The sequence below is a fragment of the Apiospora phragmitis genome (genome assembly GCF_038363925.1).
Source record: "Apiospora phragmitis strain CBS 135458 chromosome Unknown utg000016l:1.0-887042.0:1.0-888152.0, whole genome shotgun sequence".
Lineage (NCBI taxonomy): Eukaryota > Fungi > Ascomycota > Sordariomycetes > Amphisphaeriales > Apiosporaceae > Apiospora > Apiospora phragmitis.
Genome location: NW_027117416.1, coordinates 678,200 through 694,430, shown reverse-complemented (window position 1 = coordinate 694,430; position 16,231 = coordinate 678,200). Strand labels below are relative to the sequence as shown.

The 16,231-nt window shown below is 53.5% G+C and overlaps 5 protein-coding genes across 5 annotated transcripts; 1 reads left to right on the top strand and 4 right to left on the bottom strand.

Annotated features, from left to right (window-relative positions):
- Window positions 1-1,998: 1,998 nt before the first annotated feature.
- Window positions 1,999-2,463, bottom strand: PG994_015361 (uncharacterized protein; the record flags this gene model as incomplete). Its single annotated transcript, XM_066866768.1, has 3 exons — window positions 1,999-2,052; window positions 2,112-2,201; window positions 2,269-2,463. 3 exons carry the CDS (start codon window positions 2,461-2,463, stop codon window positions 1,999-2,001), a joined length of 339 nt encoding a protein of 112 aa, XP_066707682.1.
- Window positions 2,464-3,458: 995 nt separating this feature from the next.
- Window positions 3,459-4,271, top strand: PG994_015360 (Translation factor guf1 mitochondrial; the record flags this gene model as incomplete). Its single annotated transcript, XM_066866767.1, has 4 exons — window positions 3,459-3,560; window positions 3,625-3,924; window positions 3,972-4,130; window positions 4,185-4,271. 4 exons carry the CDS (start codon window positions 3,459-3,461, stop codon window positions 4,269-4,271), a joined length of 648 nt encoding a protein of 215 aa, XP_066707681.1.
- A 262-nt stretch (window positions 4,272-4,533) lies between these two features.
- PG994_015359 (uncharacterized protein) lies at window positions 4,534-5,118 on the bottom strand (the record flags this gene model as incomplete). Its single annotated transcript, XM_066866766.1, has 1 exon — window positions 4,534-5,118. The coding sequence occupies one exon, from the start codon at window positions 5,116-5,118 to the stop codon at window positions 4,534-4,536; it is 585 nt and encodes a 194-aa protein (XP_066707680.1).
- A 749-nt stretch (window positions 5,119-5,867) lies between these two features.
- Window positions 5,868-7,398, bottom strand: PG994_015358 (uncharacterized protein; the record flags this gene model as incomplete). The annotated part of the gene is made up of 4 exons (XM_066866765.1): window positions 5,868-5,942; window positions 6,043-6,298; window positions 6,380-7,237; window positions 7,319-7,398. The coding sequence occupies 4 exons, from the start codon at window positions 7,396-7,398 to the stop codon at window positions 5,868-5,870; spliced, it is 1,269 nt and encodes a 422-aa protein (XP_066707679.1).
- Window positions 7,399-12,577: 5,179 nt separating this feature from the next.
- On the bottom strand, window positions 12,578-13,731 carry PG994_015357 (uncharacterized protein; the record flags this gene model as incomplete). The annotated part of the gene is made up of 2 exons (XM_066866764.1): window positions 12,578-13,317; window positions 13,374-13,731. The coding sequence occupies 2 exons, from the start codon at window positions 13,729-13,731 to the stop codon at window positions 12,578-12,580; spliced, it is 1,098 nt and encodes a 365-aa protein (XP_066707678.1).
- Window positions 13,732-16,231: the final 2,500 nt, after the last annotated feature.

Sequence of the window (16,231 nt, the reverse complement as noted above, 5' to 3'; positions counted from 1 at the left end):
AGAGTTAACAATACGGTGGGGCGTGGGGCCTGGAGCTTAGGGAGCACACGCCTTCCCCCCCTGTTCCGCCCCCAAGCCCCTTCCCCCAGATACTACGGTACTTAAACCTGAACAGCTTCTCCACTACTCTAGCTTCCAGACCACGGGATTCATGACTATTAAATATGGACCAGCGCTAAATCCACTAATCGCCGTAATCAGGATGCCTTGTCTCTGCTATAGACTTCTGAACAGGCAGTTCCACAACATCACCCAGGACGAAGTAAGTTGTCGCTCTGGTTTTACGAGCAGAAGTGAAGTGAGACTTATACAACTTCATATCCGGCGTTTGGAAGAGGTTTGGGCAGAAGCAAAACAACATTTTCCTCAGACCCAACGGCCAACACCTCGGAACAAGAGGCCCGCCCCCAAGCCGTTACCTCCACGACCTCTACGACCGAGCCCACAGTTGCCGACAAGCTCGCCAAGCAGCCTAGTCCCTGCTTTCCCCACAGAACAGTCGTCGCAGTCTAGTCCGACACTACCCGGCTCTCACGTTATCAATCTCGCAAAGACATACTCGGCTGGGGGGATTGTTAGAATCGACTGCTGTCTCGATATATATCCGAGTGGCTCCAAAGCTGCGTCTCTCTTTCTCGCTATCGAGCGAAGCGACCGAAACATCCAGACACAAAAGTTATTTCGGAGAATCTGTTGCTACACATTCGCGCAGCTACACGAAAAGCATACCTCTATTTCTTCGATAGCCCAGGAGATCCAGAAGGAATGCCCAGATGATAAGGTTACGACTACGAAAATTGAGCAAATTCTCCGTATCGGGAGAAAATGGGTGGAGATTGTTCAGAGTTTTAGGTCCATTGCCAAGCGCAACGCACAGGAGCTTACGGGGCTCCTTTATCTGCTGGAGTCTGCCTCGAAGTAAGCCCAGCCTGTGACTAAGTCCGCTTGCTTCTTTACCCACTAGTCTTCAGCTGGGAGAGCCAGAAGTGAGGACTGTCAATCTGCCCTCACCTATCTCTTCACGACTACATACATCTTCCAGAGAACCCTAGATTTTACCCATATTGTGGACAAAGCACTAAAACAGCTACTGGTAGAACACTCCTTCGTCGACGAGACACACAGGCTTCTACCGTTCTCTAATAGTAATCTTGTCCCAATGCCAAAGACTCAATCCAACCGAAGCAGCCGTGGGTTAGGCAGCGTATCCGCACCTCGAGCTTGGCATACAGTTGCTAGCACTGAACCTACCTAGAAAGCCTCCTTGGTAGCTGTGTCTTCAGCTATCCTCGGGACAAGCAAGACCTATTCAGAGGATGCTAGCATTCTACTGGTACTCCTAACATTCTTCTCGGCGTCCGCCAACATCCCATTTGATCTTCTGCTTCGTGGAGCTTCGCCGCGAAAACGGTGGGATCATAGAGGCGAAATCCAAGAGGTGGATAGCGGATTAGCCTTAAGATCCGGCGTTTTCCATTCTAGCAACACAAGATTAAGCCATGCTTTTCACGAACTGACATCGTTGTCGGCTGTATCGAAAGGTTTCGATGGGACCTACACCTTGACCGGAGATATTGCAAAGCGCGTACATGAAAGCCTTCCTGCAGAAAATATTGCTTTCTGGAAATCTCAAGCCCTTATTATTGCTTATAGGGCAATCCCATGGAAGGACTTGGAAGCTACGTAGTTGAGCTTCAATTTTTTTTATATCCGTACTGACTCGCAGGTAGCGGTTGTGAGTCGCGAGAGGACTACTGCCCAGCAGCCGTCCCAAGTGCTCCGCCAGCCCCAGCATTGGGAATGCCGCAGCTTTCTAGTGTTTAATGGTAAACCCGATATTACGTGGATCACGGTATAGTCTAGATCACGGAACATAGCTGGGAGCGCCTAAGACACTGTCGCCGTGTAGACGGAGAGTGTGTCTCGCCAGTGGCACTCGTTCTCTTGCGTGTAGGTCGCAACCGCCCGTATCTCCGTCTCCGCCTCCTTTACTCCGGCCTATTGCGCCAGCGCGATCATCACGACCAAAATGTAGGGATCCTCGTCGGCATTCTGGAGGTATGAGGGGTGGGGACGAGGCAGCTGTATCGCCGCTTATTTATTTCGCGAACGGGTTCACTGGCTGGTGCTCCGTGCACCTGGAGCGAATTGGCCCTCTGGTAGTCGATGTGCTTCAAGTTGACAAAGGGCAAGAGGTATAGCTGCGGTGGCCGAGTTCCGGGGCAGAAACGTCTGGCACGCAACACGTTTATACGGTTGGGTACCGACATGGAGCTTGCGTGTCTCGGTCTTCGTGAAAGGGAACAAGCTAGCAACAAGACGCTGCGCGGCGCAAGCGATCTGCGTTTGGGTCGAGACGCTGTCAAACAACGTATTGAGGTCAGCGAAGTTCGGCTGCTCGTCCGGCGTCGGGGTCGTGGGCAGATTCGCGGAGGCCTTAGTTGCGGAGACTTGCGTCGACATACATTTTGCAAAGCGGCAATGCAGAGACCGTAGATGTTGCTTGGTCTAGAAGGAAGGTCGAACGAATAGCCATGTGTCTCGCCGTAGAATAGTCTGGAGGGATGCGGCTGCTGGTTCTGCGGCAGTCTTTGTGGGCATGACTAGTGCGCTCGTCTAGACAGGCATCTGCATTGGCCGCTCGGCAGCATTTCCGAAGCGCGCAACAGGCAGCTAGGACGAGACAACCGGTCTTCGAACCGCAGGCCCGAAGAAACAGAGCGTGCACTTGTGCTCGATGAGTTCCAAGAGGGGATGGTGCAGGTGGGTAACCAGTTGATGCGTCGGCGACTTGGCAGGATGGAGTGCGCATCGAGACGCGCATCGTGAGACGCGCGCACGTGCTGTCGACTCCACCTAGCCGCGCTTCCGACCACGAAGACACCCAGCCAGCGCCCGCGACAGACACCGAGGCGACGCGACGCGAGGAAGGACGTGCCTCCGCTGCGCAGACGACGCTACCCCGATCACGAGCCACCGACTTCTCCCCCGACCCTCCGCTTTGTGCACGCCTCGTCGGCCGATTTCTTGAAACCTAAAACCGCTTGCACCTACGGGTTCTATATGCTAGCCTACCCGACGATGGGCCGATGCCTTGACGAGTCGGATCCTACCAGATCGTCGACCTGCTCGGAGTGTATGCCCCCCAAACGATCTTGAACTATGGCCGTCTTCGGACCCGGAGGGTGACTTGCCCGATCCACCCGCGTGGACGACGCCGCACTTCTCCGTCCGAGCCTCGGCGATCGGCTGCCCGCGCTGCGCGACTTCGAGGTTGCGCCATCCCGCCGTTCTAGAGCCTCGGCTGGTCTACAACCAACGAGACTTCCTACGGCCTCCTGTCAGGTCGCCCCTCGAACCACCTAGCGCCCGTCGCCCACACTGCCCTCCCCCGTGCGCTGGGCTTCGTCCTCGCCGGGCACCAGCGCGGCATGGCCGTCATGGCCTAGACCGGCTCCATGGTATACCCTCACCTCGTCGAGACCCTTGGGCACGTCGACGTACGCGCCGAGGTGACCGCGTCTTCCGCCAGCCGTGGCGGCGCCGTGCTGCTCGTCAACGTCAGCCAGGGCATCCCGCCCCGCCAGCCGCCAACTTCTATGCGCCTTCGCTGAGCGCTTCGAGATCCTGCCCGTCATCCACGAGATCGACCTGGGCGTCGCCGATGTCCTATGTGTCCTCGACCGGCTCGAGGCTATTTCCGAGCCCGGTTCTGCCACCGCCATCGGCGTGGGCCCCAAGACGGGCCTCAACGTCCAGTCGCTCGTGCCCCTCGTCGAGAACGTGCCCGCGCTCGAGGGCGACCACATGAAACCCCTGCGCATGCTGCTGGTGGACTCGTGGTGTGACGAACTCCGCGGCGTCATCTGTCTAGTGCGCGTCTTCGACGGCACCGTCTGCGCAGTCGGTCTTGCGGCAGCGCAGGTCGGCTACATCTCCCACCGGGCATAATGAAGACTCAGACCGCCAAGATCGGCCACGCCTTCACCACCGTGGGCTCCGAGAACATGGTGGCCCCCTTCCCCGGCTTGGAGGAGCTCAAACTCATGGTCTTCGCCACTGCCTTTCCCACCGACAGCGACGACTACCACACCGCTTGGCTGGCTTGGCTGGCTTGTGCTCGCCGACAGGTGCGTGATTCTACCCAAGAATACTCGGAAGCTCGGGGGCCGGCTGGCGGCTAGGCTTCCTCGGTAGTCTGCTCCAGCATATTCCCGGACCGCCTGTGTCAAGAGCACGGGGCCAGTATCATCACCGAGCCCGTCATCTAGACGAAGGTGGTCTGGAGGGACGGTACCGCGTAAGTCATGCAGATCCGGCCGAGTTCCCGGCAAGAACCACCGCACGCAGGCGCCGTGCTTTACAAGCCGTACGTGGTCGCGACGGTGACGGTGCCGAGGAGTACCTGGGCCGGGTTACCGAACGCTGCGAGGCGAACCGCGATGAGCAGGAGAGCATCAAGTGCTTCCCCGGGATGTCCGGTCATCAAGTACCGGCTGCCGACGGCGCAGCTGGTCGACTTGTTCGGTAAGCTCAAGGGCGCGGCCAGGGAACGCGATGCTCGACGACGAGGCCGCTGGGCGGAAGCGGTCGGGCCTGGTCAAGTTGCCGCTGCTTGCCAACAAGGAGCCCGTCAACGCCATCCGCCGCGTCGTGTACAAGTCGCAGGCCGAGCGGCTGGGGCGGCAGGAGACAGTCAGCTGAGGAGAGAACCTTGGGCCGATACACTCGCGGCCCCGGAGGGCTTCGACGATCGCATCCTCGACGTTCGTCGCAGGAGTCGAAGACCCACCGTACGCTGAGGTTCTGGCAGCAGTCCTGGTTGCGCGTGCCGGCCGTGGCGGCGAGCTGGATGTCGCAGCTGCCGACGCTGGGGCGGCCGCCCCCGACGAGAAAGACCTTCTTGCCGTCCTTGTCCTTGTTCTGGGCTGCAGACGGGGCAGTGGGCAGGAGCAGCGCCATGGCGTGCGTCTGGAACATGGCGATGGCGACGGTGCTGAGTCCCAGCGGCAAGACGGCCGCCTGGGCGAAGGACAGAGGGTCGAGGGTCTTGGCGAGGAGGCCAGCGTCGGCCCTGGTGGAGAGTTCAAAGGCGCCGCTATGACAGCTTCTAAGCATCGAGGTCGCGGCTGGTAGCGCTCCCTTCACGTGAGTGCCATCCGCGGTTGGGAGTTAAACGCGCCGCTATCTTCTGATGCGAGACATTGCGCCTGTCACCGTGGGCATCGTATCGAGTCGGCCGCCTCCAGACTCTCAAGTCCCATTATACCAGCATATTTTGTTTACGTTATATAGTTATATGATCCTGTCTATAAAAGCTTACCATAGTAGATGTGTATAGTGGTGTATAAGTCTGATCGTGACCGCAGTAATGGTCCGGATAACGGGAACGAGAAGGCAAACGGTATCGGGGTGATAGCAGCGCCAGAGGCTAAAGAGCTTAACGAGCTTACTAACGGCGAACATCCAGATAAGCTCACGATGTCTACGTTTTAGGCTGCCTATAGACAAGGAGGATAGAGCGCAAGCCTTGAAGAGAAATAATATAACCAAGCCCTGGCCTTTTCATTACTCTAATAAGCCGTCCTAGCCATTTTCCCAGAAACGAAGAAAGAAGGGTAAGCACCAGCTTTCAACTAATCGAGTATTATCACTCCGATTCTGTACATCCTTGGACTAGTGAAATGAAAGAGATCTTGATCCTGAGTCTGATTGTAAATCATGAAGTCGTTGTATGACCCAGCCCGGTCGCTTCCAAGAGGGATCAACTAATCATTCATGAGTCCTGGGCGTTTATAGAACGGCTGACGCCGACCGGGCATACGACCAGCACCATATCAACGTCCATTGAGCCGCCTCAGCACCGACTAATGGTGACCAGGTTGAGGCGCCATGCGCAGGTTGTCGTGGGCGTCACCATCAGGTCGGCTGCCCCACGACGTCTAGTTGATCGTGTTAGTGCATCTGGCTGCGGTACCTAACGGTAGACCGTAATGAAACTTACTACATGGAGAGTAAACAAGGCATAAATCTTAATCAAACCATGGAAATAGCCAAAGATGACGGAAACGAAGTAGAATGGGAGGTCCCAGGATGGCGACGCCAGAGACCAACAAGCTTGATTGTCTTGGTGAAGAAGAACATCCAGGCGACCTCGGCCAACAGGATGTGCCAGCGGGTCTCGGGATCCCAACCGGCCGTGCCCCACCACAGGGACAGCAGAATTAGGGGGTCTCCAGTAAAAGCCAGGGAGGTGAAGGTTGCCAGGTGAAGAGCGTAAGTACACCAAGGCTGCTGACTACAATTCCAAAAACAACAAATATTAGTCTCACTAATCAAGGAAATCAATTCCGGTCTTGAGAAAGCTCGGCGTACTCACGTCCACACCTTTCTCTCCTTGACCAAGCTCGTCCAATTGCTGCGCCAGTTGCTGCGTGCCCATCGGGAGCATTGGTAGAGAAACTTCATGCCGTACTCGAGCGTCGTCTCGATCTCGCACTCCTTGTCGTACTGGATCCACGTCTTCCACTGGTGGTTGACGAGCCAGCGGGTGACGAAGTTGTCGTCGTCGGCCTTGAGGATACGCTTGCCCCACCGCTCGCGCTGGAAGCCGTCGAGAAAGTCGTCGCTCGACAGGATCTCGGATCGGTAGGCGCCTGTGCGGCCCGACATGCAAGAAGTGCCGCCGTCCATGTTGTGCGTCGCCGAGGTCTCGAAATTGCGCCGCTCGATGTAGGCCGCGCCCAGCCAGTTCCAGATGTTGTCACACCACGAGGCGGTGCGTTCTCGGCGTACTCGTTGGCAAGTGCCGACTCCTCCGATCTTGGGGTCCTCGAACGGGGCCAGGATCCAGGGCAGCAGTTTCTCTGGCCACCGGACGTCGTCATCGGCCAAGATGGTGATCTTGGTGGTGACTTTGGGCAGGGCCTTGCAGACCTGGATGCGCTTGTTGGCGATGTCGGTGCAGAGGACGTGGATGTTGGAAGACGACCGCAGTGTCGAGACAAACTTCCGCAGGGCCTCGTACTTGTCGCTAGTGGTGACCATGATCATCTCGTAAGGTTTACAGCCTAGGATGCTCTGCAGCTGGGTACGCAGCGCCTCGGGCGCATTGTGGATGGTGGGGATCACTACGGTCACGTCCAAGGGGGTGTATTTGGGCTTCTGCGGGATCGGCTTCGATTTGTACGTCCAATGACTAACTGTATGAACAATGGTACGAGTGTAGCGCCATAGCCTGTATAGATCAGTTACCTATCGTATATGAAAAAGGGATATGTATTAACGTAAAACTAAATCGTAATGCACCGTGGCTTACCAAAGACCACTGTGGAATCTGAGCCACGAGGGTGTCAAGAGGAACACCCAGAGCGCTCCGAAGGAATCTAACTCGAACATGATGCTCAGATCAGGTGTCGAGCCCCTGTGTGCCGAGCGTGAAACGTTGTGGAAAGTGACTCAACGGCTCCAAGAGCTCAAACAGGTTGAGATTGGGACTCGGGCTGGTCGAATGCCTCCTAGCTATAGTTAGGGACGGAATTTAGAGGAATTCAAGGAAGCGAGGAGCAAGGAGCCTGGGTTTCCCTCGAGGACAGATGAGGTTTGAGGAAAAGTATCCTTGAGCTCTCATAAGTGAGTGAGCGTAAGCATGTATAAAGAGGTACTATATAATGTACACTACGACCTACACACCTCAATGATGCAAGAACCTCAGGGGGAGCCCATGGATCTGCATCAAGGGGAAATGGCTGTCCTCGCCTTCCATCTATCGAGTTCTCCTCTGGTTTCTGGATTGGATGATCTGACCTGAACACATGCGGGCTCTACGCCTGCAAGCCGGGGCCATTATCACAACAGACACTGAGGAGTCGCTATACTTGCCCGACGTGGCAATCCCTGCTTGCCTCTCAAGTCATGCAAGCACTACGTAGATGCATCGTCTAGGCGTGGGATGTCTGGCTGCCGGAATCACACAGCAGCCATTGGCTCAACCAGTCACAGCAAGCTTGAGAGGAACCCAGTTGCTTGTAACATCTAACGGCGAGCGATAGCAAGGGCTTGAGAGACTCTAAATTCCAATATCTGGTAGAACAAAGAAACAGTTTACTTGGCCATATGGGCTTGACTGGCTTGCTGACCAGGACAAAGCCAGCTTATAGGCGACTACTTTGACCAGTTGTGTATGACCACAGCACTACTCCAGATGTACTCCCACACCCCAAGGGGCGTAGTCCAGGGACCGAGAGGAGACTACTTGCAGACCATGCTTGCCATGTTTGAGGTATATGGTCGGTCAATATGCAGCCACAGTTGCCCCCTGGCCGACAGGACTAGCTTCGGCCCAGTCACTCATTGAACATCGCGTACCGCCACGGCATGCGCTGCAACTATGCAGAGTGCTCGTTCTGGTACCGATTTATGCATGTCTCGTCATGCCTGCCCACAATGCACCCCGGTACGCATGCATTGAAGTATGCTATCACTGGCCTGTGTCCGCCACCTCTCCCACCTCATAATAGCACCATGCCCATCTCGGCCCCTGCACACTGGCCGGGGCAGTGGTTTGTCATGGTGTCGACTCGGTTTTTTGCTCGCCGGGGGATCATGTCAATACTTCTGTACATTATCCTTACGTTGGTTCAGGGTTATCAACCGGCGGGATGCCATGCAAGCCATCGTACCACCATTTGGCCGGCAGTGCCAAGAGTCCTGCGTCTGCTTGATGCATATCCCCTGAATGCTGGAAAGTCAAGATAACACAATGGGTCTGGCAGGCCCGTTGCTCTTCCTGGCACGAAAAGGTCGAGGCGGGTCATCGCTTTCACTCGATCCTTAGCGTACTGGACCACCCAATGCCCAGCGGGTGGTGGCCTTGCCGTGCAGATGTGACGTCCGATTAGGCCTGTTGGTCTTGGCGAGCAACAACGGCATGTTTGATCAAGCATCAAAGTGAGAACTGGGCAGGTTAGGTGGAGCATTCGATATTCAGATCTCAACTAGTGTTAGCCCATATCCTAAGGGCCTATGCAGTTAGGGACTGGCTGCCCGGGGCTACCATAGCCAGTGAAAGCAGTACACCTTAGCAGGCGATCAATCAATATGTTGTCCTGGGCCAGCGCCCTCGATGCCCATGCATATACCCAATCAATAACAATGTCTCCACAGCTAGTTGCTTGTCGTCGACCATTCGAGCCAAGGGTTGCAGTTGCCCGAGGGTCATCGTGCCCATGGCAACGTCTGCCTGCGCAGTCGAGCGCTGCCCTAGTCCTCGTGGCACTCTCATCGATGTCTTCGCGGCCGCATCCGTGTTCGTGGGCCCGAAGACCATGAGCTAGGTCGGTCTTGCCCAATATACGTGCCCATCGCGCCCATGTCTAACACAGCACAATACCGCATCCGCCTGTGACTCGCAAGTCAACCACGGGCTTGGCAGCGTCGCCCGCGGCGAGCATGTGCAGGCAGATATATAATAACGAGCCCGCTCTCCTACCCAGACATTTATGTGAATACCGCAAAGCCGTACTTTCACATTTGTCCTCTTTTTGCTCCTCCCTATCAAGTGTTGCGCCGGCCGATCCTCATAACCATTTTATGTACGAGTCCTGGCTAGTATTTTGGGGTCGCCCGTTTGGGTCGCAGCTTTTGGTCGGTAAACTGATGGCTAGGCGGGCAGCACGTTGGAAGCCAACCAGCTCCTCCAGGGCTTGATACGCCGCTGATGGAATGCCAATGTATTTGGGATGCGGTGGATTCCCGAATAACGTGCGCCGTCCGCCTGATTATGAGTGATCGCCAGAACGGAGCTTAAGTGTCGGTCGGCTCGAGGAGCTTGAAACAAAGGTAGCCGGGGCCACCGCCACAAGGAGCAGCTGGGCTCACGTGGACGTCCCTCGATCGGGTGCAGTAGTAGTGTTCGCTACGCCTCCGCGCACATGCTGGGGCATGACGGGACAAGAGACGAGGTTCCAGAGAGCCAATAGACAAGAGGGTCTTTTAGTACGAAGGATTGGGCTCCGTAGAAACGGGTATTGTACGTGGTGGTGGCGGGAGGTGGTTCAAGTCGTTGGCGGCAATGTCCATCCAGTGTGAAGTTGGCGTACGTCGACAAGACAGAAAAGCGACGAGGCGCTGGTGATGGTGTCTCGAGTTGGTCTGTGCGGCAGGGTACCCAAGTTCTGCCACACCCCACTATGGGGATTATTCTGGGACCAAAATTAAGGATAGTACACCAAAAGCTACTAACAACTATACCGTAGTTCATCATATACTCGGCTTCATCAAATTAGCAGCAGACGCGTAAAGGAGGAGCTTCCTGCTCGACCGACCTGGCTTGCTCGTTATTCATGCCAGACTATTGAAACTGCATGAATTGCTGGAGATAAGCAGCAAGGTACAGTTGGATTCCACTTCCATGGCGATACACTTGTAGTAATCGCACTTGCACGCCGAATGGGACTGTGCTTAAAGACGAAGGAATCTACTTTATTCGAACAGATGCTTGACACAATATACTTGAATATATTCTATTCTGGTAAAAGTATGACTTGGTGGACGGTTGATGGCGGCCTAGAAGCGTGCGCGTCGTTACGCTCCACCGCATTGCTCTGCCATTTGCTGTTCCAAACTATATGCCATTGCGCCGACCTCCTATAGTGTTATCGCTACTCAGTGCCTCGGCCGCTTGTCATTCTCGGCTGTTTTGCGTTGTTTGGAGCATGGCAGGCGATAGCGTGCAGGGTAGATAGGGAAAGTTTGAATTGCTCTAGTAGACGGCAAGTGGCATTGTAACCGCATTAATTTGCTGACAGTGCTGCAATATCGCAGACTCCCCGGAGCGTTCTCGTCACTCATACTGTGCCTCCAGTCTCTCGATCCCTTTGTAAACACCAGTTGCCCACTGCATGTAAGCTTTCAAAATAAAGCCGTCCGGATTAGTGCATTGCCCGCGGATATGGCTACCCTCGGATGAACTGATCCTGCTGGCAGACCTGCATGGTGGTGTGTCCAAAGGTGTATACACTATATTGGACGCATTCCGCTCTGAATATCGAGTTATTCGACCGCGGTTTGCGTCAATTGCCGCAACACCTACACCTGCAGACCTTAAGCACCTCCAACAGATCGGAAAAGCTGCATGGGCATAATACTAATGCGTGCGATAACCCGCTTATACTGCCCGCTAGTCCGGAGTTGTCAAAGTGACTTGACGGTAGTATGAAATGTCTTAAGCACTTGAAGCAAACAATAGTCTCTTGTTTAACCGTGATGCTAAAGCATTGCCAAGCCGTTTTGCGTAACTTGAATCATACTTACCAGACCACAGGGTCTAGCTTATACCCAACATGGTGGTGTTAGACCATTATACTCAGTAGGCACTTATTGTGATGCGCAGCTTGATATGAGAGGTGAATCTAGGCGTTGTTCAGTAGTCCTAGGTGCGCATTGGTGAAAAGTACGTGTGCAAGACAAGAAGACGTCCAACACGCTAGATAGGCGCGCGGGCGCACATGATTTAGAGAACGAAGGCACAAGTATGTATAGGTGGTACAGTAATGGAAGTGTGGACAAGGTGGTCAAGAACCCAGGCTTGCATTTCTATCTGTAGATTAAAAAAAACCTTGTCTGAAGTTCTGGCCAATCAGGGAGTGGGTGCGTCCCGCTTGGCTAAGCTTTGGCTGAATGTGAGAGCCCCACCCAGTTTCGAGTCTTGATTCGCTTCAGATGTGCCGTGACATGGTAAACACTCGCTGAAAAAGGCCATCTCTAAAAAGGTTCCTCCATAGAAAGGTTCCTCCACCCACGCAACTTCCCCCCAAAAGCCGAACCTAGCACAGCCAACGGGCACTGTAGCTCAGTGAGCCATTAATCTGGGGGCTTTGGAAGGCAACTATCCTCTCCAACAAAGGGCCATCACTAGGAAGCAAATGCTAGAAATCACGCATGCCACTTCCGACTCACAGTCAATTGTCAAAAGCTAGCGTCCAGTCAATCTCCATAGCTCTTTTTATTGTATGCAACTCACAGCCTAAATCTTCTGCGGATTTCCATCGTTGGACTTCGTATGGATGCCCAACTTACCCTTGCGCAATTTTTTATCGAAGCGCTTGCGACCATCTGGATTCGAACCCATCTACCAAAATCAACCATCTCCCATCTCCCATCTAAGAAACGCAAATCGCCAAACGAAACATAAGATTCATTTGTGCTCTCGAAACTTCGATCGCGCTCTTTCCAGGTAGCTATATTCTGATGGTAAGTGCTTTGACTTCGCACACCTTACAACGACGTTCTGACAGGCGACCTAGACGATCACCGTCGAAGAACTCGACAAGCCGGAAACGTTTTTCAATGACGCCCGAACTCGCGAAACAATTATCGAAGGGAAGGATCAAACACTGCGGTGGCTTAATGCTCATATTGACGAATATGATGCAACGAAAGACCCGCCCAGCCTAGTCGGACGAATCAAAGAGACGGAGGGAAAAGCGTTGGTTTCCAAAGGCACCAATCTACTGATCAAATCCGGCGGCCGATACAAAGAAGAGCAATAAATAACAATCTTCTAGACTGTTGGTATCTATTCTTCGAAGAAGTTACTATGGAGAGACACAGCTTCGTACTCGCGTAGCAATAAGCTGAGCTTGATATTGGCCCTTGGCGATACCGTTACCCATAAACAGCGTGAAACCGACCGAGACTCTGCCTCCTCCTCTTTATACAACGGATGCGCGTAAGCAGTCCTGTAAAGGACTCCAAGTAGTTCTGGCATGGCTTTCCGGTTGGCATTGCGAATTACAGTATTCGGGCCCGGGACACATTCGGAGTAGAGTGTAGGGAAATACATGGATCGTACTCCATCCTTAAGAACAACCTGGAAGCCAAACAGTTGCGATGTGTAGTGCGATGCCATTTCATCTGAAATGTCAAGTTCCATGTACCACGTTAGGTTTTCTGCTTTTGGAGCAAAGATACCGATGCTTGGCACTTTGATGTTCGGGTTCGTTGGATGATTTCGGTATACGATCGCATGGCGTAGCATCTCGGAAAAAAATCGCGTAATACTCATCATTGGAGTACCTGCTTTTTTCGTATATTCAGAGTCAGGACTAAGCGCCAAAATCTCCAGTTTTGGTGCAGTCTGGTTGGGAGTAACCTGCCGCGGGGTAGATTCTGGGTTCGGAGGAATTGTAGCTCGGGGATCATCGTCGTTGCCGTCGTTGACGAAACCACGATTCGCGCCATTTTCGTCAGCGTCATCGCTGTTGCTACCGTCGTCAACAACGTCATCTTCATCTTCGGTGCCGTTTTCATCGTTATCTGTCCTGCCTTTCTATAACATTAGAAAAATCATCCATATGAACACATACACTTACGACGCTTCCTACGGCTCTGCCACGTTTCCACCAATCCCTTGGCTTCGGGGTCCATCAAAGCGGCAACATTTTGTGCAAGTTGCACTTTGTCTTCTGGCGAAAATGCTGCCAGTCTTGGATAGAGTTCTTTCCAGTCCGCTTTACCTCTGAAATGCTTTCCCTTGGATGACTTGTGCTGAAGAACATGTAACGTGCACCATGCAGCAAATCCTTCGTTAGCAAATACTTTCTCTAAGCTGTCGGAATTGTTGGCATGTTTGATTTTGTCCCAACTGCTGCTAAGACCGTGCGGTTTCTGAAGGAGTCCGCTAAAGATCTCGAGAACAACTTTCGCCGGAGGTAATGGACTGCGAGACATCTAAATGAGGAATATGGAAAATCTGAATGTCGACGTGAAGACAGATACGTTGAGGCGAAGGACCTTTTCTTTTTTGGGGCGAAGGACCTTTTTCTTTTTGGGGCGAAGGACCTTTTTCTTTTCGGGGCGAAGGACCTTTTTCTTTTGGGGCGAAGGACCTTTTTCTTTTGGGGCGAAGGACCTTTTTCTTTTGGGGCGAAGGACCTTTTTCTTTTTGGGGCGAAGGACCTTTTCCTTTTTGGGGCGAAGGACCTTTTTCTTTTGGGGCGAAGGACCTTTTTCTTTTTGGGGCGAAGGACCTTTTCCTTTTTGGGGCGAAGGACCTTTTTCTTTTTGGGGCGAAGGACCTTTTCCTTTTTGGGGCGAAGGACCTTTTTCTTTTGGGGCGAAGGACCAGTAGGCGAGAAGCAATTAACAGAGCAGATAAAATTCTCGGACACGCTCTAACCCATATTCTTGATTAGGTTCTTTTTCGGCCATTGTGATTGCGGGAGGAATGCTGGGGTTACGATTCCGGATCCGTACATCACGCTCCCCGAGGATCCCCGGGTGTATTAGGTTCCAGCTAGCAGCTCACGAAGGCCGAATGTAGGAAACAGTACAATTCTCTCCGTAACATGCTGTCGAGCTGCTTGTTGGGTTCCCGGCTGATACACAGACCTGCCGACTGGACCTGACCGTGAAACTGACCCTATCTCCTATCCTGGCCTGTCTCTGCCAGCTTCGGCTGGGTGACGGCATGTAACAACCGTCAGTGGGCGACCATGTTTAGCGAAGCCATCCACCCAGCCAAATTCTTCGAGCCGCACTCAAGCCGTCCAGCATGACCCCTGATTGTAGCGGTGCCCCTTCACACGTCTGCATGCTATCATGGTATCGTTAGCCTGCGTCGACAGTGACCCCTGATCCAAAGACACCGTCAGATCGTCACTGCGTGCTGGACCGGTTTAAGACACAAGTATCATGGGTCGTGTAGTGTTGTGTGCCAATGGCCGACCTTGGAGCCAACCGCAAGATATGAGTATGTATCCACAAGTCACTCAAGTCTTGCCTATCTGACCAATCCTGCAGGAGGTCGTTCCCAGAACAGACCGGACAAGGTACTCTGGCAAGCTCCCCGGTCAAGATGTCTCCGGCCAGGTTGTAATGTGAATACCCCCTTTACCATGCTGTTGTCTTGCGGAGAAAGCAAAAAGACACCCGGGTTCTGGCAGCCTTTGGCTTGCATAACCACCCAATGGGAACCCTAACCTATCCCCTCATCTGGGGAAGTCGTCGAGGCCCCTGACCATGACGGGCCCCTTTGTGTGGCCTCTTCTCGAGGCATCCATCGTAGGGGTACTTGCTCCGGGCTATAAAGCGACCCGGTCGTTTTTGGGCACCGTGCTGGCGGCTCCTGCAAGACTGGCCAGTAAACTGGCCTTCATCGTGTCGTTGCTCCCACCTCGCTTACTGCCATCCCAGTGATATCCAGCCAAGGTATATTCACTTCATGTATATGCAAACTATCGTGCCATAATTAGCCGTCACCGATAGTGACCCTTTATCCAGAGCATCATGAGATCGATACTGCTTGGATGCAACGAAGCACACACGTACCTTGGTCGTGTAGGGTATTGCAAGTCGATGGCCCGCTCAGCCGTCCTTGAAAGCAACTGCAGGAATATGCGTATGCATACGCAAGTCACTGCTTATCCCAATGTATCATAGGTATCCTCCGTCAGGTAAATCACCTTCTTGATCTGGGCAGCCCCGAACCAGTCTCCAGTGAAGACAACGCGGCGAGAACGCCATTGTAAGATATGAATCCCTATTGCAACAAATAAGACACTCGAAATGCTGGCAACTCTCGGCTTGCATGAGCACCCAATTGTAATCCAAACCTGTCCCGCCTTCTAGGTACATGTGGATACCCCTGGCCACGACGGAGCCCTTGGTGTGACCTATGCCGAAGGCCAGGTCAGGACTGTGCTCTCAAGGGCATGTTAATAGTTGTCGATTATGGCCCTGGCCGTGATGCTGTCCCTTTACGTCTCCCAACCGTTAGTAGCTATGATAGCTGCGACCTGATCGGTCGGCCCTCGTATCGTGGCTGCTGAGGGGCCATGCAAGCCATCGCATCATACTTACACGGCATATAGACGGTGCCCATCTTTGAAGTTAAAATGATCAGTCGGTTGTATAGCACAGCACGACATTGTAGGCTAGGATTGCTGCTCCGAGCTTCCTTTGTCCCTGGTCTATGCGATGCAAGACGTATCGCTATGTGTACTTGGACTGATAGACGCCGTGAGCTCGCTTATTTTGGGAGACATATGACTTGATCTTGTAATATATAAGTTCGGGATCATAGGCTGAGATTCACAACCCAGATGCGATCATTCGTCTAATGCGAACTGTCAACTGAGATCAAGCCTTACCAATCCGTTTAACACCCAATCCACCTACCGCTATGTAAAACTGCCCCCCCGGCCCCCCCTTTGAAAGGCGAGGAACAGCC